Consider the following 22986-nt stretch of genomic DNA (forward strand, 5'->3'; position numbering starts at 1 on the left):
GACTGGCATTTAGGTCAAGCGGATGCCTGAAAAGGAGTCGCCGTCCCGCCGCGGGGTGTTGCTCTTGGCGCGCAGGAAGCACGTGCGGCCGCGCCAGAACGTGAACGACTGGCAGCCAGGATGCTCGCAGCACAACTTCTCGCACTCGTCCACGCTCGCCACTTGCTGGCTCATGAGGTCGTTGGCGTCGCCGCCGCTGTCCATCCAGCTGCTGGAGAAGTGCCGAAAGAAGCACTTCTTCCGCTGCCACTTGGCCACGCCGTCCTCGGTCTTGGTCGGGGCGCTGCGGCGAGACACTTCACTGCCTTCTTGCTGCAGGTCCAAGGGGGAGATGGGCGCCATGTACGACGAGAAGAAGGTCATGGAGCCCGTGTGCGCGCAGAATGGGCCGGTCAAGGAGTTGCAGCCGTCGTTGTTGCCGTCGTCAGTCGCGGTGTACGTGCCCGCTGTACTCCGCGCACCCTGCTTCAGCTTTGACGGCATCTCCGCGAGTTTTCTGCCTGGTTGATGTGCAAAGGCGCTTGGGAGACACAGGAGGGTCGTTAATGCTGTGAGGATGAGCAGCTGCGACGCCATGCCGAGACGCGGCGACCTCCTCATGCTGGTCACGCCTTGCCTTGCCTTGGAAATGGCGAGCAATGTCATGGCGCTAGTTGATTGGTCGAAAATGAGACGGATACGCTTTGGATCGGGCGGTCATGCCCGAAAGGTCATCAACGCGACTTGCAGCGGCACGTGCGACCACCCAGCTCGCCATAAGTTGGTGCCGGTGCTGGAGCTGAAGCGCAGCATGTCCATCGTGTACACGCTGGTGGCGCGGCAACAGAGCGTGTTGTGCGAGCATACGGACCAGAGCGGCAACTTCCCCACGGTCACGCGCGCCGTGCTGAAGCACCTGGCGCAGCACGAGCCTAGTGCGTCAGCCCCGGCCTCCAAGAGCGTATTCCCGTACAACGAGTTCAACTTCTTCTTTCTCTACGACGATGGTATCACGTACATGTGCATGGCGGAGGAGCGGGTGCACGCGAACGTGGCGTTCATGATGCTCGCCGAGGTGCAGACCATGTTCCTGGCCAAGTACAAGCAGCAGGCACAGACCGCACTGGCCTACGCCATGAGCTCCTTCAATCCGACGCTAGACTCGCTCATGAAGAAGTACGACAACTACAAGCTGGAGACGCCCCTGTCACAAGTGCGGCAGAAGATGGAACGGGTCAAGACGCTGATGATTGAGAACGTCAACCAGGTGCGTCTCGTGTTCGTGTATCCTTTCTTGGTTGCTCCGGAAGAACTGAAAATGAGTGCTTTTTGTTCTGTGTTGATAGTTAATGGAGCGTGGGGAGAAGATCGAGTTGTTGGTCACACGAACAACTAAGTTGCAGCAGGATGCCATGAAGTACGAAAAGTCCGCTAAGAAGCTCAAGAATGCGTACTGGTGGATGAACGTGAAATACTGGATCTACGGCACACTTGCCTTGGCTGTACTTGCTCTAGTCGTGACGTTCATGATTTGCGGGGCGGACTTGTCCAGCTGCGCTGCTCGCGTCGAAAATAAAGCAGAAGACGGAATCAATAAAGTAGCCGAGACCGCCTCCGGTGCAGCAACGGATGCAGCGAACAAAGCATCTACAGGCGTAGCTGGAGGCGGTATATAGGATGCACTAATGAAAACTTGGTTTTGATCTTTTCATTAGTTGGTGAGGCATCCTTGCCAAAGATTTCTGTGACGAACCTCAAAAGCTACGGCACCAATGCCCACTTATCACCAGTAAACTGCTTTAGAGACATGCTGCTTACATGTCGCCCGAGGAGGCAGTGTCCGCAGCCGCCTTCTGCAGCAGCTCTTCCGTCTCCTTCTGGGTCAGCTGGCGGTGCACGATCTTGCCCTCGGCGTTCCGCGTGACCGTCGTGAACTCAAGCTTCTCTGCGCTGGGGGAGGTCGAGTCCATGGTCTTGTTCATGACCTTCACCGAGAAGGCCAGTGCCTCCTCCACCGTCATGCCCTCTTCGTAGTCGCTCTTGAGCATGCTCTTGGCGGCGCGGTTGTTGGCGCCGATGGCGGTGGCCTTCCAGCCACCGTAGTTTCCACTGGGGTCGCTGTGGTACAGCTGGAAGCCGTGGTGGCGGTCCCAGCCAGCGTACAGGAACGACACGCCGAAGGGGCGCTGGCCGCCGAACTGCGTGTAGGCCTGCTTGTAGTTGCAAATGGTCTGCACCAACTGCTCGCACGGCTCCTTCTCCTGGTACGCGAGCTCGTAGCGCTGCGCCGCCAGACGCGCGTAGTTCACCAGAATGTTGGCGTCAGAGGTCAGGCCGGCGACGGCGCAGATCAGGTGGTCGTCCAGCTTGATGGTCTTCTCGCTCGTCTTGCTGGGCGTCAGCAGCTTCGACACCGTCTTCTTCTCCGCTTTGCAATAAACAGAAGAAGAAAATAAAAGATCGCGACTCGGTTAGCACGATCTTAAGGATTTATATACCGCACAGTGAGCGTGCTTCACACTGACCTGCAATCACGATGCCGTCCTTCGCGAGGATACCCACGGCCGAGCCGGCGTTGTTAATGGCCTCCATGGCATACTCCACCTGGAAGAGGCGGCCTGCTCGTCAATAAAAGGACAATCCAAATTGCACGCGCTCTGTGTCAGTTGCTGCTGTAGAGATACGATATCACTGGAGGCCAAATGAAATAGGAGGTTCATTGCGCACCTTCCGGCGAGAAGGTAGTCGTGCGGCCGTCGTATCGTCTCGACATGGGGCTTCTCGGGTGCTGCTCGCTGTGATCTTTTGCCGTATCTGACCGAACGAAGGGGGGAGAAGAGATGCGTGCGTTTCTATTGGTCAAAATACATTTTATTTTAGCCAATGCAAAAGTCTTCTCAAAGTATGATTTTGTACAGCTTACACTTTTGAGCGTATCATTTCACATTTCACGAGGGCGAGCTCCATCAATCAGGGTTGTGAAAATCCCCATATTTTTGCAAGGAAGGGTGGGTTTTTCGATTCTGTCGGGTGGGTCGGGGTTTTGGATAAATACAACCTAACCCTTCAAGTGCAGTCATGCAATGGCTTAGGTTAATATCAGTTGATATTATTAATAGTTGAAATAGGTTATGGTGCCACATTTTAAGATCGGTCTTGCTCTGCGCCTTGGCAGCGGGGTTCACGCTGGACGTGGGGTAGTTGACCTGCTTGGCGGAGCCCTGCGCGGCGGCCGGGGACTCGTGCAGCGCCTCCTGGATCTGCTTCTCGTAGTCCACACCGTAGATGTCGCACCAGGCCTTCTCGACCAGGCCTTCTCGCCCTGGGAGACCGGCGGCACGCTCGTCTTGGCGGAGCCGCCCGAGGTGGCGGGCGTCTGCTGTAGTACGCGCGCGGGCGTGGACGAGCTGGTGCAGCGGGCAGCGGCCTTGGGTAGTCGGAGCGAGTTGCGGGCCAGCATGACTGTAGTTGCTGTTGTAGTTGCTATGGGCGGCGGGTAGCGGCTTGCGGGGTGGAGAGTGAATTCGGATGTGAGCCAAACTCGAGTTCGCTGCGCCTCCAATGCAAGTGATGAGCGGGCTAGAGACACAAATAAATGTCTAAACATTCGATTTGAGTCCTATAACAATTGCAGAACATCATTTCAGCTTCGGCTTTCCTCAAATATTAGCGTTTTTACATGCATTTGGCGTTAAATTGAGTATAAAAACTAATAAATAGCGCTTGGTCAATGGGTGGATGGGTTTTATGAACATCCCTAGAAAGCCCGACCCCGGGTGGGTGGGTGGAATAAATGGTTTATTCCCAATTCGAAAAACCCCATCTCGCAACCCTGTCCATGATCGAGCGCCTGCTGACGGCCATGTACGCGCGCGAGCCGCACGTGAAGGTGGTGGCGGCGGTGACCGGCGGCGGCGTCTCCGTTGCCGAGAGCCTGTTCCGGCCGGGCAGCTCCTCCACCATGCTGCACTTCGCTGTGCCCTACTCGCGCGCGAGTCTGCAGTCGTTTCTGAGCTCGGTGCCCTCGACATCCTCCTCCAAGCTCAAGTTCTGCTCGGCGGAGACGTCGGAGCGTATGGCACTGGCTGCGTGGAAACAGGCAAACGAAATTACGCGTCAGGAGGCTGAAGAGGATGACGCGCAGGCTGCAGCGTTGCTGCCGAGCGCGTTGAAGCGCTTCCGAGCGTCCTTGGGCATCGCGTGCACAGCTGGATTGGCGACCAATTACCCCAAGAAGGGACCGCACGAGTGCTTCTTGTCCGTGTGTCAGGCTCGTGGGTCTACGCTCTTGCGGCCGCAGTGTGAAACGTACCATCTTCAATTGGACAAGACGTTGGGGCGCTCGAGGACGGAGGAAGACCACATCGTGAGTCGCTGGCTCGTATATCTTTTGGCCAAGGCGGCTGATGTAGACGTGGAGACCTGTGGTGCTTTCCGTGACGAGCTGCTGGCTGCACAGACTGGGAGCGATGCGTTGGTGAAGTTGACATCGGATGAAGAAGACGCTAGTGACAGTGATCCGCTGCTTGATATCTGCAGCGGTAAATCGAGCCAATTGATGGGCGTCGCATTTTTGCCGGAGAATGCAAATGGTAAAGTTGAAGCTGCTGCTGGTGCTGCCATGACGACGACTGCTACCCGAGACTTTGACTTCCGCGGATTGATTCTGCCAGGGTCTTTTAACCCGCTGCACAAGGGCCACGTCGACCTCGCGCGCGTAGCTCAGCAGGTGCTGAAGTCACAAACGGGGGTGGAGTTGCCGGTGGCATTCGAGCTTGCGGTATCTAATGCTGACAAGGGCGCAATAGAGTCGGCCACTATCGCGAAGCGCGTTGTACAGTTTTCACACGACAACACCTTGGGGTTGGGGGCGTGGCCTGTACTGGTCACGAATGCGACGCTCTTTGGACAGAAGGCCGAGTTGCTCCCTGGCTGCGCGTTCGTCATTGGCGCTGACACGGCAGTTCGCATCGTGGACAAGAAGTACTACGACATGGACGAGCATAAGATGGTGCTGGCGCTGGACCACATCGCCCGCAAGAACTGCTCGTTCGTGGTGGCTGGCCGTTTTGATAACAAGGTGGAGAACCGCTTCATTTCTGCTGAGGAAGTGCTAGAGAAGTCGGTGCCGTCCGTGTTCCGCCACCTTTTTGTCCCTCTGCCGGAGTCCGCGTTCCGTAACGACATCTCTTCAACGGAGCTTCGACGTCAGATGGCAACACAATGAGCAAAGGCTGAAGGATATTCGCAAACGGAAGTACGTGTCGCTGCATCAAGCGCGACTCGTTATTTGACCTACAGCGACGCTGTTACAAATAAAATGTCAACATGGAAGTGGATCTGCAGCGTACAACTGCAAACTAACAGCAGATTGCAATATTCGATTCGCGGCAATAAATGCTTTTGACCAAACAACGTGTTCATTCCACGCCTACTGCTATCGTCTCTCTTCTTCTTTGATACTTTTTCACGGCAGTAGGCTGCGCGCAAGATATAACACACACCGTGCTTTCAGCCTCGCCCACCTCTTGGTGCGTGAGCGTCTACATGCCCTCTTCCTCATCTTCCTCTAGAAAGCCGCGCGAGGGCATGTAGCCACGAGGGCTCTTGGCGGCCGCACGCTCCGCCGGGTGCAGCATGCGAGACCTCTCGTCTTCCATATCGTAGTCGTCGTCCATCGACTGGTCCTCGAGCGGCATGTACTCAGCCAAAATGCTGCGCACCTGGTCGCGCATGTGGCGCTGCGTACGGCGCCAGTAGACAAAGCCACCGGCAGCCACGATGCCCACAAAGGCAAGCAGCACAACCACCAGCGACGTAAAGGAGTAGCCGCCACTGGCCGTGATGGCGGCTGCGTTCGCGAGACTTCCCACCTTGACGCAATCCAACAGACCCACCGACGACTGGCTAGCGCATGTGCACACCTCAGGCGGGTCGTGGACACCATATCCAGCACACACCATGCCCAAAATGCTGGTCGGGTCCACACGGCCGCGGGCATGCACGCCGTCCACGTATAGCGCGGGAAGCCGCAGAAGCTGAAGTGCCGTCTGTTCCTTCAGCTCCTCTTCAAGCAGCGGGTTCACTTCGTCCACATTGACGCCGTAGGGCTGCATGCACTCTTCCACCGCCTTGATGTCAATGCTCAGTTCCTTCATAACCTTCTCGGCGCAGGATCGCTCACGGAAAATGTTCTCGTCCTTGCCGCAGGCTTCACCCGAAGCCTTCACGTACTTCCACCACTTCAAGCCGACACCAGGGTCCGTCTTGCTCTCCAGCTTCCAAATGCACTTGCGGCGCAGGTTCTCCACCACCACATCAGCTCCAGACGCGCCAGTCGAGCGGTCGTGGAAAGGAGACGGGTCTAGCAGACAGTAGCGGCCATTGTTCAGGCACATGTTGCCACACGCCGACGTGCCCGGGTCGCTGTCTTCGTGGCAACCCACCTTCGTTCCGTTGTACGACACAAAGTGCGGCGTGAAGAACGCGCGGTCTCCCAGCGCCGTGATCATCTCCTCCAGGTTGGCCAGCGTTGAGAGCGACTGGTCATCCCAGGCGCTTTGCCACAGCGTCCACTCCACGCGGCCGTCGGGCGAGGGGATCCCCCAGTCGAACTTGACCATCACGTTGCTGACACCCTTGCTCTGCGCGATCTCGCGCTTGATCGCGTCGCCGTCGCTCTTGCGGATGAGCATGCTGGGGATGGAGATGTCGCCGCCGGACTCGTCGTCCGCCATGAAGGGCAGCACCGTCTCGCAGAAGTCGTCGCCCGTCTCGCGCAGACACTCCACATCGGTGCACAGACACTTGTTGTCTGCGATGAGCACGGCGCGCGCGCCGGCGTGCTGGGCGCGCCGCACTTTCTCCACGAAGTGGCAGTCGCCGCGGTCCAGCATGAGGGCGAAGGGCGGATCCCAGTCGCCGTTCTTGATCTCCTCGCAGCCAGACTCGCTCGTGTACACGAGCTGCGTCTGCAGCGAGCCCATCGAGTACGCCGGGTAGCCGAACAGCGCGTCCTTGTGCGCGTATCCGTCCTTCTTCATGAGCTTCTCGGGCAGCACGATCTGCAGCTTCGTGTGGTCGCTCTAAGCACATGCACGCAGAAGGAAAGCAAAAGGTTAGATACACATGTCAAAAGCGATCTTGGAGGCGGCGGGAGGCGGCGCGCACCTCCGTGGACGGCCACTCGTCCACGTCCATGGCGCGCGCGTGCACGGCAGCGGGCGCGTTGAGCGCCAGCAGCGCTGCCGCGAGCAGCAAGGTCCTCGGCACGTGCATCTTGGTCCGCTGTTCCGCCTTCAAGTCTAAAGTCGAGTGATGGGAAAAAGCTTCTTCGGGGGTTGAAACATGTCGCCCCTCCCTACGTAAAATTCACGATAAACTGCAAAAGGAGGGATTACCCGCTTCTCCGTAAAATCCCTGGAAATCCGATCTGATCCGGCCAATCACTGACCGCCATTCGCTCCCCAGTTGAAGTCGCGCTGATTTGCCGAGTTGGCCAAGGGGTTGGCGCGCTGCGTGCGCAAGGACCTCGCAGAGGTGAAGAAGGAGGCAGCGCGTGTGTGTCAGTTGCAGGTGTATCAAGGTGATAGGGCCTAAGGGAGATTGGAGGAGGGGGGAGCTATGATGTGAGCAAGTGTCCTGGAAGATAACTGCATTGTTACCGATAGGATGGCGATCTTCTCTTCCTGCTCGCTCACTGCTGCAGTGCGAGGAGGTAGAGCTTGGTCTGGTGCTTCATCTGGTTGAGTAGCGTGGCGTGGCCCGCGCTCGTCGCCTGCTCCGTCGACTTGGCCTGCGCTAGCTGCTTCTCCACGGCCTCGATCTGGGACTTGGTGCTCTCCGCCATGAGGTCGCTCAGCGCTAACTGGAAGAAGCGCGCTTCGACGAGCAGCTACACCAGACACAGCAAAACAAGATAGCGGTCAGTACATATGCGTAGCGCACGCGCAGTGAACTTGGTCCCTACGTGATTGCGCTTCCACTCGTCGATGGTCGAGGTTGAGGCGCCCGCAGCGTTGTCGAGACCACGCACAGAGCTTTGCAGGAACTCAGCAAGTGCTGCCGTCAGCGGGTCCGTGACGCTGCGAATGTAGTCCCAGCATTGGGGATAGTCTCCCACGCTCATCTCGACCTCGCTGCGCAGTGTGATGAGCTGCAGAAGCACGTTGAACACGTATTGGCGGGGATCCGAAGGCATGGACACGGAGCTCACGGGACTGGAGGCTGTGACTTGCAGTGCTGCAGGTGTTGAAAGCCCCACACTACCCGAGCGATTTGTGCGAGAGCTGTGTCGGCTACCTCCTCCACCACTGCTGCCGCTGCTATGAGCCTGGAATGATTCTTCCGCTGCACCGGCGCGTAGAATACGCTGAAGTGGCTCTGCGTGAGTGGACGAGTAAATATCCATGCACTTGGTTTCCACATTCTGCACCAAATTGGAGAGGGCCCGCGTGCCGGAAGTAGCTGCGCGGCCGTGCTCCAGCATGCTCTTGTAGGCATCTTCGTCAATATCACCATACTTTAGCTGCGCCACCCACCCATCCACGATACGAATGCATTTCTCGCGCAAGTCGACGCAGTTCGCGACAATTGCTAGCAAAATGCATACGCGTGCACCGCTCTGGTTGTTGTTGGTAGTCATGGCTGCAGTCGAAGCTTCTACCGGGACAGGTGGATTGATCTCCGCAACAAAGGCAGCAACCACCTTGTCAAGGAACTCAGACAGCATATCGCGCAAGTGCTTTTCAAGGGCCTGAACTAGCTGAGTTCGGAAGTGGAAGTCAACATCAGTATCAGGAGAAGCTGGCGTAGTGGTCCCCTTGTTGTTGGTGCGGTCCGCAATGTCTAAAACGTCGAGCAACACTTGCCCCACATCCTTCCAGATACCATTCCAGCGCTGCAGAACGTCGGTGGCGCAAGTTGTAAACACCAGCGGCCGATGGAGAAGAACCTTGGACTCGGAGGATATCGTAGATGCATTCCTGATGACATCAAAAGCCTGTCGAGCCTCCATTATCACGCGCTGGACCTTCGTTCGTGGGGCAGTTGACATCACGGGGGTGAGCGCGGATGAACTGGGCGTTCCCAGCGCAATTTCGCTTGAAAGAGACGGAAGAACCATGACAACTGGTTCAAAATACTCGGCAAGCAGCTCCGATCTCGCGGACTGGCACACCTTGTCCAGATAGCCTAGCGTGACCGCCGTCCGGAACTTATCGCAGAAAATCTCGTTGAGCTGCTCGATATTGATGTTCAACGTTGCAGCATTGGGGCATTTCCTTAAACATCGAAGTTGGTGGAAGGCTTCTGTCAGTAACTTGAGACGTAATGCGGAGGGCGGTGATGCATGCTGCTCCAGCAAACCAGCACACTTCGACAGAATGCTCCATGCTTGCTGCTGCACGCGCTCAGCCTCAACGGACGTGATAGCATTGCTCGTCGCCGCAGCACTACCCGCTGGGGTCTTGAACAGCTCGCAAATGAAGCCCCAGAGTCCGCTCCGAAACCGAGCCGCGATAGCAACACACTCCTTCATGACGTCTTCACTGGTGATCTGGCCATCTTCCTGCGTGTCGATCTCCGCCAGCTTCCGTTCCAAGTATTCAAACTGCTTGGTAAGGCAGGTTAGAATGGGCTTCTCTACCAGCCCCAGTGCTGTAAGCACGTCAATCGCGCGCTTCTGGAAGGAAGCAAACACATTCAAAACGAGCACCGCATGATTAGATAGGCATCAAACTTGAAGAGCATGTCGTGAATAGCAACGTACCTGATCAGCCACTGATGCAGACATGTCCTCAAGTCGTTTGAGCAGCTCCGTGTTGGCGGTCGCCGCAATGTCGTGGCCAGCAGTCACCACACGCTTTAAGGGCGCAGCAAGGTTCGCAATCTTGCCGCTTTGGTACTTCAACCGGGCGTAGTCCACCGCCAGCGTTTCGTAGTCCTGGACGCGCAGACTTGCTTTCATCTTGCTTGTCAACTCGAGGATAGGCCGTAGGCGAGCCAGCACCGCTAGCGTGTGGCGGATCCGCCGCTGCTCCCTCGCTCGTTGCAGCATCACAGCGAGGGATGCATCAGCCACACGAGTCAAATTCTGCATGTCGCCCACTAGCGCCTCGGTCTCTTGCTGGTGCGCGCTCACGTCCGCAGCCAAGGCACGGACAGCCTCATGGCAGCTCAAGTACTGGTCGAAGTGCGCGCTCACCAGCGCCTTGAGCTGCGCGGTCTTGTCGGACGTGGTCTTGCGCAGCTCTGCGAGCGCCGTCTGCAGCTCAGAGAAGCTCGTGCTCTGGCAGCAGGCGAAATGCGGATCGATTAGCCGCAGTACAGCACCATGGGGGGCAGCAGCATACAGTACCGCGTGCGTGACAGCAAGATACCGCGCGGCGTTAAACAGCGGGGAGGACAGGTCAATCTCGGCCTGGTTGGTCGATGCAGCGCCGCCGGCTGCGCGCGCCGTCCTGGCCTCTAGGCTGGGCGCCATACGAGAACTCGTAATTTATGTGGTGATCGCAACGCTTCACGGTAAAATACAAGTGTAGCCATTGTCAAATCTTTCGGACTTCAATGCCATGTATCAAAGTCCTCACGGTAGTCGCTGGCTGGTATTCATATCAAAGAATTCGATTCAAAGTCCTACGGTAGTCGCAGACTGGTAAGTAGTGTATATCAAGATAGACTTGGTGGACACTAAAGAAGAGCGCATCATTGAATTGGTCAGTAGTGACCACTACTGACAGGATGATATTCTAGCTGCAGCCACGGCGGCCGCGCCAGGCGTTGCGTGAAGCCTTAGCGCTAAGGCTGTTGTGACCTGTTGCTCTTAAAATGCCACGCCCAGAGCTTTTCAGTGCCTGGATGGTAAGGAATTGTAAGGATTGCGCCGCACTCCTTGCGTTTTCGCAGCTTGCCACAGGCAAGCGAATCTCTCTTTGTGAACAAAATGCCTCCGTCCGAACGGAGAAGCTGGATGCGTTGACCGAGCACTCGACTCTGATGCGGCCGGCACGGGATTACTCGCACCGCCGAAGTACAAGATTCAGAGGTGCGCTGTAGGCGCTCTAGATCTATTACTTGTAGTGTATGGGGCCCGAGATTCGACAGCAGAGCTCCTCTGCTGCCAGCCAGTCTCGCAGTGATAGCTGTCTTTACCTCTAAGTCTCAATCTCACTTTTCAATTTGCCTCGAACCCCAAGCATCACCTCAACGACACTACACTACACCAGCTTCGCCCCCTCAACTGCTTTCAACCTCCACCCTTCCTCGCCGCGCCGTGCCCAAACACAACAGGAATAGTGTCAGGAGGGAAATATTGTAGGAGTTTTCGTACTGTCAGGTTGCATTGTACGTATCATGATGCGGGCAAGCCTTCCTTCAATAACGGGGTTAGTTACGTAGCATAAGAGGCAGCGATTCTGAAATCTAGAGCGCTTATAACCGCGCCAGTCTATTGCTGTCTGCTAAGCTTGAATCTACGTAGTGTTTCCGTTTCGGCTTTGTTGACAAGTTTCTAGAGAGTGCTCGAGCGTACATTCTACTCGTTTGCTATTCAATGTACGCTCAAGCACAATTCAGTTCTCCGTGTACGAACCGCGTCGTGTCCTCCGAAGGGCATCTCCCTACTTACGCCGACTACGCGGCTTCATGGAAGAGCTCCTCGGGCCTCATAAAATATGTATAATACACACTTTCATTTGAAGGACCTGGCATTTAGTAGGTCGCTAGTTAGGCCAAATAACTGTGATGCACTTCACATTACTACGAAATCGAAAACGAAACAAATACACGTTCATGCTGCCGATTCTGCTCGTCAGTACGGCTATCCGTTGCTGGTGCATGCCACGACGGCGACGCAGACGGCCCGGCCAAGGGCACACGGACAACACCACGCATAATATTAGCCAATCACATGGCTAAATTTGATTTGTCGTCAAACTGTCTTACGAATGCTCGACACAAGTGAATCTGTTCATGTTTTACAGCACTCGTGAAGTTCAGCTGAGGGAGAAACCATTACACGACTTTTGAGTACAGTATCAAATGCAACTCAAAATTTGTGGCAAGTTGAAGTCTCCAATTCCAAACCGATCATCCCTCGAAAGTAAGAGCGCACCCTTCGAACCTAGTCGGCTTGTATAAAACCAAACAAGCAAGATAATACGCACAAATACATCTGTGTGCGTGCGAGTTGCATACTGTTGGCGTCCTGGCAGCGACGGCAAAAAGGTTTGCGTTGGGTGGTGACACCACTGGTGTGCAGCACTGTGGTACGGTGTGGTTCACACCATGCAACTCTTGTCGAGACGAATAGCCCCACCCCACAGGGCACATCCCCCTTATATCGATTTGAGCGGGGAGCCGCTCGCCAGTTCAGATCCGGCTACTAATGGTACCGCCATGTCGAGCGGAAGTGGCACGTGCTCGCTGTGATCGACTCGGGACGCGTACGGACAGGCGAGGTGGCTGCACGCCGCGGCAGCGTGGCGATGCCACCGCCGCCGGGCGGACGAGTGCGCCAGGCTGCCGGCCTGTCGAGCAGCAGCAGGCAAGCCCCACCGAAGCAATTTTTCGTGACTAAATACGAAAAATATCCAAAGATTATGTCAGAAATACCCACATCAGCACCATTGCAGAGAAAGGAGAAATCCGAGTCCGGGTCGACAAAAGGACGACAGCCATAATGTGCAACCAGAACCTCAAATAGCAACTTCAAGTTAGCACTTAAGTTGCAAATTCGCAACTTTCCGCCACCTGTCACACATTCTCTCAGCCACATCAGGCCCCGCAACGCAGCAGTGCAGGCAGGAAAGAGATCGATCTGTACGGAGGGATGGAGCGCCGTAGAAGGACCTGTGGTGGCGCTGAAGCTCCCTCTCTACGGTACGAAGAAGGACCAGTAACGTGTTAATGATGAAACGTGCTAACAGAAGTGCTATGTGTTGCTTTGTCTTCTGCAGGGCGTTCAAGGGCATCTCGTGATGGAGTGTCACCACCGCGGACGTGCAGAAGTGCTCTCCGCTCCCGGTGGAGGTGAGAAGGGCCGGCGTGACGACACTGCGGGCTTCCTGGAACGCGAAGTGGGGCTGGACGTGGCTGCGTGCCTCAAAGCTGACGACGTGGACGCAGAGAGTCGCTGCCTCGGTCGGAGGAAACGTGCAGCTGGAGCAGGCGGTGCAGCAGGTAGCGCTCTTGCAGGAGCGGCTGCGACAGAGCTGTGCAAGGTGGTTTGTGGGGCGGCTACGCAGTGGCGACGGCTTGCTGCAGCCCCGCGTGGTATGTGTGCACGCCTAGCTACGGTGAGTCTACTGTCTGAAGTTCCTATGATAGTTCTCATTACTAAACTGAATGTGTATTGCTTAGTTTTTGTCTAGTGCGTAGCCATTTTATGCGGGACGGCCTGGGGCTTGTGTCTCGCTCTGCATTCGACGGGCTTTGTTCGAGCCGCGCGTAGCACGCTTGCCACTGCGGAGAAGACCACGGATAGAGAGTGCGTGAGTCAGGTGGATGCAAGCAGCATACTTCTGGAAGAAGCGGCAGCTGCATGAACGCGAGGACGTGTTGACCGTCCACCCAGTCGACGGCATTCCCTCCACTTCCATACGGGCCAGGTGCACACCCTGCTGGGCCGTTACCATGATTGCTTCGTGCGTCCGACCCACCTCGGGATCGAAGATGCGAGGGCATGGCTTTGAAAAAACGCGCACGCAGTCAGCCGGAGGGCGCGTATCAGCATCTTCATCGAGCAGAAACGCGATGCTGGCTCGACAGGGAGAATACTCATGCAGCAGCTTTGCAGCCGCGAGTTCCTTGCTGCGCCGGACCAGAGACTTGGGGATCGTCGCCTCGGTTGCGAAGGGCTTGTCGCTTAAACTCTCGGCGGTGCAGCAGGTAAGAAACTGCCCCAGAAGAGCCCCCATCTTGAGTTTGGTGTGAAGCGTGTACTGACGCTTGATTGTCCTGTTATACTGTTCGACAGGGTTGTTTGTAGTTGCCCAGCCCCGCGGCGTGTGTAAACCTGCCAGTGCGTGTAGCGTCCAGCGAGCCATTGCGCCTTGAAGTAGGTGACAAATGTGGCCAGCTCAGGCACTTCAGCCCACTCTCCCAGCACTCGCGCTTTCGTGGTGAGGAACTCGGCCTCGCTGAGAGAGAAGTGCATGTCGTAGACCCCAGTCATCACCAGCTTAGCGTGAGAAGGCTGCAGAGCACGTGTCTTCTCAAATACTTTCGCAACGACATGATAAAAGCACATGAGGTATTTTACCTCAGCACTCTCACCAAACACACGCTCCACCCCGTTGAACTGCGCGTCGTCAGCGTCACCCATGACCATCTTGATCAGAAGTTGTTTGCCAATCACCCGCTTGTAGATCTGCTGCAGCGCGACGAACATCTCCGTGAAATGCTCCTGCTTGCGCTGCGAGCTTCGTGCTCGCGTAGTACTGACAAAAGCGCTGGATTTTGGACAGCGCTGGTAGCTCCTCAGCAGCCAGGTTAAACTTGCGCAGGATAGCATTCCGGATACGAACCGGCTTCAGTCCTTGGGCCGTCATCTCCCGCGCGACCACCTTCATTTCCGACGTGAGCCGTGGTTCGGGGGCAGTGCGCATCGCGGTGACATGCTTGCTTGTTTCGTAGATGTCGACGTGGTCAACCTTCTCACAGTGGAGCGTCTTAGCCCGCCAAGGGCACTTGGCGTAGGGAGCTTCCTCAGTGCAGGACCGGCAGCTACAGCGACGAAGCCGGTAGCGCATGTTATGCGGCTCGGCCACGGTGCACACGGTGCACGGAACTAACTCGCTCTTGGTAACCTTGGAAGGCTTGATCGTCTACAGCAAGATGCTGGCGTCTTTGTTGGAAAAACCGATTGCGAGAGGAGTCCAGAGGAGAGCTCGTGGCATGGCGATGGGTAGTAGGACGGCAAGGTGCGGCGAGTACTTGTTTCTTAGGCTTTCGAAGTATGAAGGGCGCTTTAAGGTGCTGGTGGGATGGCTGGCTGTGCTAGCGTACCAATCCTTTGTGCATATCGTACCTAGTTGGGTGCTGCTGTGTGGTGTTGGGTGGCCGTTGTATAGTTTGTATACACGTGTCAGGTTTTTAGGTATTGATGGTAGTTTGTCCGTTTTCGTCGGGCAGCGCACTGGTTTTGCCTGCGCTTGGATGGATTCACCGCATGGCTCATGTCAGACGCGGCTTCCTCGCGCTCGTGTTGCCGCCGGGCGTGTTCGATTGCGGCCATTCAATCGGGCGCCCGAGACGCTGCCGGCGCTGCGGAAACCTGGTCCTTTCAGTCCGCAGCGAGACGCTGCACCACATCGCTCGCGCCGGCTGAGGCTCAGACTGAGCGGGGCGGGTTGGCTTGCCGCAGCGTGCACCTGCACTTCGCGTGTCTGCTTGGCTCGCTTGCGGCCGCACAAGTTGCAGTTGTGCCATGCGAGCGCGAAAAAAAGACGCAGCCTCTCCCCGCTGCGAAGCGCGCCGCGCACCGTTGACCGGAGCAGCAGGACGATGACGTGCGGCATATGGAGAGCGGCGTTGCTAGGCCTTGGTGGCTGGCAGGCGTCGCCGCCGTGTAGGAGAAGCTCTCGTTGCCACGCGCCTCGAGTGACGACCCCATTTGGCCCCTCACACCAACGCAGTTGAGCTGCTGGATACGTTGCGAGCAATACTCAACTCGAGTAAAAACGCCAGCAATTGTCACAATTGGTTTCGCGAACAGTGGATCACCTCTTATCGCGGCTCCCCCAAACAGATGCACCTAGACAGGAATACCAAGTCTGTAGAGCCTATTTCATCCACAAAATACATCGCAGATGGGGTCCACACGGATATGCTGTATCGAAGGGTTATCGCATGCTGGGGCGGGGCGATGGGGAAGTGCTCTGTTTTGGCGCCCCCTCGCTCTGGTGAGACACTTCACTTTGCTGCCCAGAATGCCGCGGAGAGCCGTGCGAGCCGCGTGGGAGCCTAGGGGACATGGGCCTCGGTGGCATTTACAGTCTTGCGGGGACGAGTAGAACGACGGACAGGTAGTTGGCACACTCGCGGAGCGCGGGGATCATCCGGGCGGGAGCAGCAGCAGAGCAGCAGCAGCAGCACCGCAGGCAGATAGCAGGTGCAGGTCGAACTCCTTCGCAGCCACGTTCTCTCACATAGTCGCCTCCGAGCCGCGAGCCTTCATGACTCGCCGCATGGACCACTTCTTCGTCTCTCGAGCCCCCCAGTCGGTCGTGGTCGCCGCCCCTCCCTCCTCCGCATCGGCCCCCGCCGCGTCCTCGGCGCCCTCCAGCCCCACGTGCTTCGTGTTCGAGGCGAGGCGCGAGGACCCCACGCCGGTGGATGACGACGACGATGACCTGGAGAGCCGCAAGTTCGAGCTCAAGCTGGGCAGCGAGATGCGCATCCCCGTGACCAAGACGGCGGACATGCGCGCCAGCCCCGTCGGCGGCAGCGAGTACGTGTACGAGAAGCAGGACCTCAAGTCGTCGTCGTCGTCGATGACGACCAACAGGTTCAGGACAGGAGCCATCGAGGCCAAGATTAAAACCCTGGCCTCCTATTTAAAGTCGGTCTCGGCTGGCATCCGGAGTCGCAGCATGACCTTCGACCGCGCACGCCTTACGCAGGCGTACTACCGGAGGTCGGTGCCCACGCCGGCCGCCATGCGCACCAAACTCAACGTCATCGTGTCTAGGCATAGCAGCGAGGAACACCAGACCACCCTGTCGTGGGACGACATCGATGAGGACGATTGCATGAGCTTCGGAGACCTGAACGAGGTGATGGCCGCCACTCCAACGTCCAGGAAACGTGGCCACCCGAGCGAAATTTTCTGCGAGGCGGAGATCCGCCAGATCTGCATTCGCTGCGAGGTGCCGGAGCAGTACGTTGAGCAGGTTGTACAGATTGTCAAGTCGTCGTTCGGCACACCCGAGCTGGATGTGATCGCCCTGGAGGAGTTCATGCCGGGCAACGTCGTCGTGTTCGTGGGCACGCTCATCTTTGAGAGCATCGACTGCGGCGAGGAGTACGTGGACCTCAGCGTCCTGCCGTGCTTCCTGCGGCATATTCAGGAGCGTTACGACGGCAGCATGCCGTTTCACAACGCCACCCACGCGGCCGACGTGATGCACACGCTGTTCATGATGCTCTGGAACACGAGTCTGGGCGAGAAGATCTCCCAGCACAACCAGGTTGGCGCACTGCTGGCCGCGGTGATGCACGACGTGGAGCACGTCGGCCTGACCAACGACTTTCTGATCAAGACTAGCCACCCCATTGCTCAGAAGTACCCCACGAAGGCGCCGATGGAGTCCAAGCACATGGACCTCGCTCTGCAGGCGGTCGTGGACCCCAAGTTCGACATTCTGTCCAAGATGTCACCGGTCCAACGCGACCAGGTGCTCGAGGTCGTGCGTGAGACCATCTCGGCGACAGCTCTTATTTATCAACCCGAGCTGCTCGCTGAGATCAACAACACGACGGCCGACGAGTGGAAGATGCTGCAGGACGAGGCGGTGCTGCCGCAGAGCCTGCAGGTGCGTGCCCTTCGCATCGCCATGCACGTGAGCGACATCAGCCAGACCATGAAGCCGTTCACGAACCACACGAAGTGGGTCTTCCGCCTCAACGACGAGCACTACAAGCAGGGTGAGCTGGACGAGCGCGAGCAGCGGGGCGTGAGCCCGTCCTTCTGCTTCCGCGACAAGTGGACGTACGCGAGCTTCCTGACGGGCCAGGTGTGCTTCCTCAAGAAGCTGGCGCTCCCGGCCGTGGTCACCCTCAACAGCATCCCCTGGCTGGATGTGAACCAGCTCGTGAACGGCATCGAGAAGAACATCGCCGAGTGGGAGGAGCAGGAGACTGCTGCCTCCTGCTAGCGCGTACACACATGTATTATCGGATATGTTGCACGTTGGAGTATGAGAGCGTTTGCTGTAGAACTATAATGCACATTGCAGAAATAAATTGAACGCTACATGTACCAACCAACACACTACGAGAGCTTCATGTTACCATGGTACTACATGCATGCTGCAGGCAGGACCTTCCTGCCAGAAAGAAACACTTCGGCTCGCTGGCAGTTTCGATGAAGCGCCCGACGATCCTCGGCAACGTTCTTCGCCATCTCAGCTGCTTGAGACACGCCGAGCCCGGCTGAGCGCAAGCGGAGCCTCTCGCTCCGCTCGAAAAAGGCAACTTCCCATGCGAAATGGATGTAGCCATGTCGTTAGAATCGATTATCACCGGACGATGTGATGTACACAATGCGTCCCCTTCCGTACACTACTCGCCACCGCCCCGGGATCACAATCGGCGTGTTGTGAAAAAGGAGCCGCTCGGTGACGCACCGCAAAAGCCAATCAGCCGGCACCCACCAACTTCGACCTCCTCGATCGCAATGCTCGCGCACTGCTTGACCAAGCTCACCCGCCCCGTGGCCGCGCCGGTACGCTGCGCTGCGCAATATCTGTCTGCACCTCCCCCCTCCTTGGTCCTTCCCCCCATGGGGGCTGATAGGAGGGGGAAAAAACAACCTTCGGATGGGAGAGTCGGCCTCGGCCTCGACGCCGCTACCCCCGCAGCATTTCATTTATCAACAGCTCAGCTCAGCTCACTAACAATCGGTCTCGTGGCATGCAACTGACGCGCTCATGACCGTCACGGACCAGCACCACGCGCGCGCGCTCTCCATGCTCGACCGCTTCACGTCGTCCCCGACGCAGGCCGAGACGGTGAGCGACATCTGGCGCTCCGTCGGCGCCGTGTGCTTCGACGTCGACAGCACCGTGTGCGAGGACGAGGGCATCGACTTGCTCGCCGAGCACTGCGGCGCCGGCAAGGCCGTCAAGGAGTGGACCACCAAGTTAGTGTTTTTGCTGTCTATCGACTGAGTGAAGCTGCGTGTTGAAGAGCTCACCTGTGCGATGGTGTTTGACGCAGGGCTATGAACGGCAACGTCAAGTTCGAGGACGCGCTGGCGGCGCGGCTCGACATTATTAAGCCGTCGAGGCAAGACATCCAGGACTGCTTGAAGCAGCACCCGCCCAAGTTCACGCCGGGTGCGCAGCGTGCTGCAACGCGACTCTGAGGTTGCTTGGCGCAAGCTGATGGTGGTATTGTTTGATGTACGCGCAGGTATCAAGAAGCTCATGTCGACGCTGCAGGACAAGGGCATCGCTGTGTTCCTCGTGTCGGGCGGCTTCCGTCTCATGATCGAGCCCGTCGCCGAGGAGGTGGGCATCCCTCTGTACAACATCTACGCCAACACCATCTTCTTCGACGACGACGGAAACTACAGCGGCTTCGACGATGCGGAGCTCACGTCGCGTGACGGTGGCAAGGCCAAGGCCATTGAAGTGTAAGTAGCCAACTCGTCCACGTCTACTATCTGTTGCTGACTACGGTAATTATTGCCTTCAGCATCAAGCGGATTCATGGCTACGAGAAGATCGCCATGGTCGGTGATGGCGTCACGGACCTCCAGGCTCGGCCGCCTGCCGACCTGTTCGTCGGCTTCGGTGGTATCGTCACCCGCGACGTCGTGAAGGAAGGCGCCGACTTGTTTGTCACCGACTTCGACCACTTGACCAAGCTGCTGCAGTAGACGCCCGGAACAACCAAGATGTCCTGCAGAGATAAAGCAAGCCACGTTGGATCACTTGGTGCAGCAAACCCCGTCGCAAGTGCATACAGGAAACGCCGGCGCGGGCTTCCGTTGATGTAACATGTTCCTAGCTGCTACTGTAGTAAAAGTTGCATACAATAGCATGTCCATACATACACACTCACATACCACACGCATGAACGAACACACGAACAAGTTGCGCTGTTTGTGCTGTCAAAAAAAGTAAAAACGCCGTGTTCGTCTAAAAGCTAGCCATGATCTATACATTAGTCTTCCATCTCGATGTCGCCCTCGTCGTTTCCGGAGTCCTCGGCGTTCTTGCTGTTCTTGAGCTCGGCGGGCGTTTTGCGCAGCGCCTTCACCCGGCGGCTCTGCATCGAGTAAATATCCTGGTGGTCCATGTGAATACGGCCCAGCTTGTCGCCCGTGAGCTCGTCGCGAGAGATGTTCTTAATCTTCTTGGGCGCCAGGCCCTTGGGCTTCTTGGTGGCGAGCTTCATGAGGTCGGCCGAGGCGAACTTGGTGCGGCGGAACTCCAGGTCGAAGCGCGGGCCCATCTCGTCCAGCTCCACGCGCGGGTGCGACTCGTCGCCCTTCTTGAAATCGATCGAGTACGAGCGGAAGAAGACCTTGTCCTTCCAGGCCGTGCACACGATGACATGGTCCAGGCCCTTGACGTTGACGCTCTGCACAATAGTGCCGCGGTACGTGTCGAGCAGCAGGTTCTTGAGCTTCATGTAAGCCTCTACGCTCTCCCACTGGTCGCCCGTGAACACGAAGCTGGGCTTGGAGCCGGGCGCCTTCTTGCTCTTGCACTTGAAGGCGCTAATGGCCTTGAAGTTGGAGAAGCCGAACTCCATGACGTCCAGGATGTGGCCGTCGAACGTGCGGCCAAGCACGAGGTTGTTCGGGCGCTTCTTGGTGCTGCTGCCCACGAGGAAGAGGCTCGCGTCGTTCTTCTGCGTCAGGAACTCGATCTTGTTCTCGTCGTCGAACACGTGGATGTCGTTCTTCTTGCCCATGAACTTGACGAACGGCGCCTTGAGCATGCGCAGGTCCGTCAGCAGCTCGTTCACCTGCTCGTTCGTCTTGTTGCCGCGCAGCACCAGCAGGTTCTTGGTGTTCTCCACGAGCTTGGGCTCCTTGGCCTTGATGGCGCGCTGCACATGGGCCTTGACGCGCTTGGGCTTGGCCACGCTCGTCACCTTGCGGCTCTGCTTGGCCGCCTGCTTGGCCACCTTCTTGTTGGCGCGCAGGGCCTGCTTGCCCGCCGTGTTCTTGATGAGCTTGCCACCGCCTGCCATGCTGCCGTCGACTGGTTCTGCTGCTGGTAAGTTATGGACACTCCGGCTACGATGGCGCCGACCCGCAGTCTGATTGGCCGCGCTTGATTGGTGGTGGGCGTCACGACAACCACTGACTTTTACTAACGCAAACCAGTATTAGAAATCATTACTAACATGCGGATCAGTAGATTTGCTGCCAGTAAGTACGGTAGTTGCCGCACAACTATCTATGCGATTTATGTATCAATTATTGGAGTCGATGGCCAATTTACAGACTTTGCGAAGACAGATACTTGTTTTGAAAGGATATGTTGCATTTCATCGATCATCACGGTAAGGCCGCCTTGAGACTGCTTGCAAACATCGGTGATAGACAACAACTCAACCGCAAGAAGAGAGCAGCAGCACTACGTAGCAGCAAGATGGCGCAGAACCTGAGCTTCGCGCGCGGCGGCACCAGCTCCTGGGCCGACGACGACGACGTGGACTTCCAGCCGCTGCCGGTGGCCCCCAAGATCGCGCAGTACGTCTCCCGGCTACGCTTGAAGCGGCCCAGCCCAGCTGTTCCTTCGTCTCTCATGCTTCTCTCTAACTTTCTCTACGTCCTTGCTCGCCTACCGCAGGCCGGAGCCCGCGCAGCCCATCGAGGAGGAGGAGATCCAGCACCACGAGCAACAGCGCGACGGTAACGTCTTCGCCTCGAGCCCATTGCGTCGCTCTGGCAGTGAGTGATTGACACGCTTGACATGCATGCTTTGCGCCCCCAATAGAGCCGCGTCGCGGCGGATACCACAACGACGACCGCCGCGGCGGATACCAGGACGACCGTCGTGGTGGCTACGGTGACCGTCGCGGCGGATACGACGACCGTCGTGGAGGATACGAAGAGCGCCGCGCTCCGCGCGAGGAGCGCCCCAAGAACCCGGTGCCTGACGTGGGTCCCTGGAAGGTGAAGAGCTGCTTCGGTGGATGCATCAGGTGATTGAGTTTAGCAGGGTGGACTGAAGCTTGTTTGCATGTGTTTGGTTGCAGCTCTTCGTGGGCAACCTGTCGTTCCGTCTGACGGAGGACGACGTGGCGGACTTCATCGGCCCGCAGGGCATCAAGGACATCCGCTTCCCGCGTGACTTTGAGAACCGCCCCAAGGGCTTCGCCTACGTTGAGTTCTATGAGAAGGAGCAGCTTGTGGAGGCGTTGAAGCTCGACGGCGACAGCCTCGATGGCCGCCACGTCAAGTTGGACGTGGCTCTGGACCGTGAACGTGAGCGCAAGCCGCGCGACAACGGCTTGTTTGAGAAGCGCAACGATCGACCGTCGAACGACCGCTACCGGTGAGGATATTTGCCTTTGTTTCTCTTGTTTTGGTGCAATGTTACTGAACGAAGTGCTGCGTATTGGTCCAGTGAGAGCAACAACGCGCCCCGCGAGCGCCAGCGTCTGACGCTGCTGCCGCGCACCACCTCCACCGAGAAGAAGGACTCGGATGAACACAAGCCCAGCATCTTCGGCGACGCTAAGCCCCGTGATGAGGCTGCGTACCTTGAGCGCAAGAAGGCTCTCGACCAGGAGCGCAAGGCCAAGACTAAGGCGGAGAAGGAGGCCAAGGCGAAGGCCAAGGCGGACGCTGAAGCTGCTGCGTTGGCTCGTAAGAACAGCCACGATGAGGCACCCCGCGGTGGCCGAGGACGTGGCGGACGTGGCGCCGACCGTCGCCCCGTGGAGGGTGGTCGCGGCCGTGGTGCTCACGCTAAGGAGGCCGCTCCGGCACGGAAGTCGGAGCCTCGCCAGAAGCGCGCTGAGCCTCCTGCTACGAAGATCTCGGCCCCCGCTGCTACGAAGACGACCAACGCGTTCAACCTCCTCGACGACTCCGACTCCGACTCGGATTAGAGCGTACTAGTGTGCGGAACGTCTGTCTCCCTAGTGCTAGTGCGGGCGCTGCGTTCTCGCGTCGCCCTCATCCATCGGGTAGTCATAGTCAGCGAACTCACAGTTTAGTTAGCTTCGCTACGTCGCATCAGTTTATCGATCGCTGCGTATAGCTTAGTGTTGTCATTTGTCATTCTGTTGGCTTCCTCTTCACCTCAATCGACCGAT

The 22986-nt window shown here is 57.5% G+C and overlaps 11 protein-coding genes across 11 annotated transcripts; 4 read left to right on the top strand and 7 right to left on the bottom strand.

Moving 5' to 3' along the window:
- Positions 1–22: 22 nt before the first annotated feature.
- PHYSODRAFT_316227 (hypothetical protein) lies at positions 23–1655 on the top strand (the record flags this gene model as incomplete). Its single annotated transcript, XM_009531609.1, has 4 exons — positions 23–219; positions 319–435; positions 790–1246; positions 1326–1655. The coding sequence occupies 4 exons, from the start codon at positions 23–25 to the stop codon at positions 1653–1655; spliced, it is 1101 nt and encodes a 366-aa protein (XP_009529904.1).
- A 95-nt stretch (positions 1656–1750) lies between these two features.
- PHYSODRAFT_286443 (hypothetical protein) lies at positions 1751–2776 on the bottom strand. Its single transcript, XM_009531610.1, has 3 exons — positions 2707–2776; positions 2505–2597; positions 1751–2407 (listed from the first exon to the last, which is right to left on the bottom strand). Exons 1-3 carry the CDS (start codon positions 2750–2752, stop codon positions 1794–1796), a joined length of 753 nt encoding a protein of 250 aa, XP_009529905.1. The 5' UTR covers positions 2753–2776; the 3' UTR covers positions 1751–1793.
- A 1041-nt stretch (positions 2777–3817) lies between these two features.
- PHYSODRAFT_334342 (hypothetical protein) lies at positions 3818–5206 on the top strand (the record flags this gene model as incomplete). The annotated part of the gene is made up of 1 exon (XM_009531611.1): positions 3818–5206. One exon carries the CDS (start codon positions 3818–3820, stop codon positions 5204–5206), a length of 1389 nt encoding a protein of 462 aa, XP_009529906.1.
- Positions 5207–5522: 316 nt separating this feature from the next.
- PHYSODRAFT_506174 (hypothetical protein) lies at positions 5523–7257 on the bottom strand (the record flags this gene model as incomplete). Its single annotated transcript, XM_009531612.1, has 2 exons — positions 5523–7064; positions 7150–7257. The coding sequence occupies 2 exons, from the start codon at positions 7255–7257 to the stop codon at positions 5523–5525; spliced, it is 1650 nt and encodes a 549-aa protein (XP_009529907.1).
- A 418-nt stretch (positions 7258–7675) lies between these two features.
- PHYSODRAFT_334344 (hypothetical protein) lies at positions 7676–10462 on the bottom strand (the record flags this gene model as incomplete). The annotated part of the gene is made up of 5 exons (XM_009531613.1): positions 7676–7873; positions 7949–8205; positions 8281–9661; positions 9749–10267; positions 10337–10462. The coding sequence occupies 5 exons, from the start codon at positions 10460–10462 to the stop codon at positions 7676–7678; spliced, it is 2481 nt and encodes an 826-aa protein (XP_009529908.1).
- Positions 10463–12824: 2362 nt separating this feature from the next.
- PHYSODRAFT_354868 (hypothetical protein) lies at positions 12825–13375 on the top strand. The gene is made up of 2 exons (XM_009531614.1): positions 12825–13274; positions 13339–13375. The coding sequence occupies exons 1-2, from the start codon at positions 12957–12959 to the stop codon at positions 13354–13356; spliced, it is 336 nt and encodes a 111-aa protein (XP_009529909.1). The 5' UTR covers positions 12825–12956; the 3' UTR covers positions 13357–13375.
- On the bottom strand, positions 13362–13895 carry PHYSODRAFT_506891 (hypothetical protein; the record flags this gene model as incomplete). Its single annotated transcript, XM_009531615.1, has 2 exons — positions 13362–13734; positions 13807–13895. The coding sequence occupies 2 exons, from the start codon at positions 13893–13895 to the stop codon at positions 13362–13364; spliced, it is 462 nt and encodes a 153-aa protein (XP_009529910.1).
- A 197-nt stretch (positions 13896–14092) lies between these two features.
- On the bottom strand, positions 14093–14302 carry PHYSODRAFT_409628 (hypothetical protein; the record flags this gene model as incomplete). Its single annotated transcript, XM_009531616.1, has 1 exon — positions 14093–14302. A coding segment is annotated over one exon (210 nt), but the record flags the coding sequence as incomplete, so codon positions are not given.
- PHYSODRAFT_510105 (hypothetical protein) lies at positions 14295–14786 on the bottom strand (the record flags this gene model as incomplete). Its single annotated transcript, XM_009531617.1, has 1 exon — positions 14295–14786. A coding segment is annotated over one exon (492 nt), but the record flags the coding sequence as incomplete, so codon positions are not given.
- A 1368-nt stretch (positions 14787–16154) lies between these two features.
- On the top strand, positions 16155–17855 carry PHYSODRAFT_250971 (hypothetical protein; the record flags this gene model as incomplete). Its single annotated transcript, XM_009531618.1, has 1 exon — positions 16155–17855. The coding sequence occupies one exon, from the start codon at positions 16155–16157 to the stop codon at positions 17853–17855; it is 1701 nt and encodes a 566-aa protein (XP_009529913.1).
- A 1303-nt stretch (positions 17856–19158) lies between these two features.
- On the bottom strand, positions 19159–21805 carry PHYSODRAFT_286447 (hypothetical protein). Its single transcript, XM_009531619.1, has one exon. It carries the CDS (start codon positions 20905–20907, stop codon positions 19870–19872), a length of 1038 nt encoding a protein of 345 aa, XP_009529914.1. The 5' UTR covers positions 20908–21805; the 3' UTR covers positions 19159–19869.
- Positions 21806–22986: the final 1181 nt, after the last annotated feature.

This window comes from Phytophthora sojae, assembly GCF_000149755.1.
Source record: "Phytophthora sojae unplaced genomic scaffold PHYSOscaffold_5, whole genome shotgun sequence".
Lineage (NCBI taxonomy): Eukaryota > Oomycota > Peronosporomycetes > Peronosporales > Peronosporaceae > Phytophthora > Phytophthora sojae.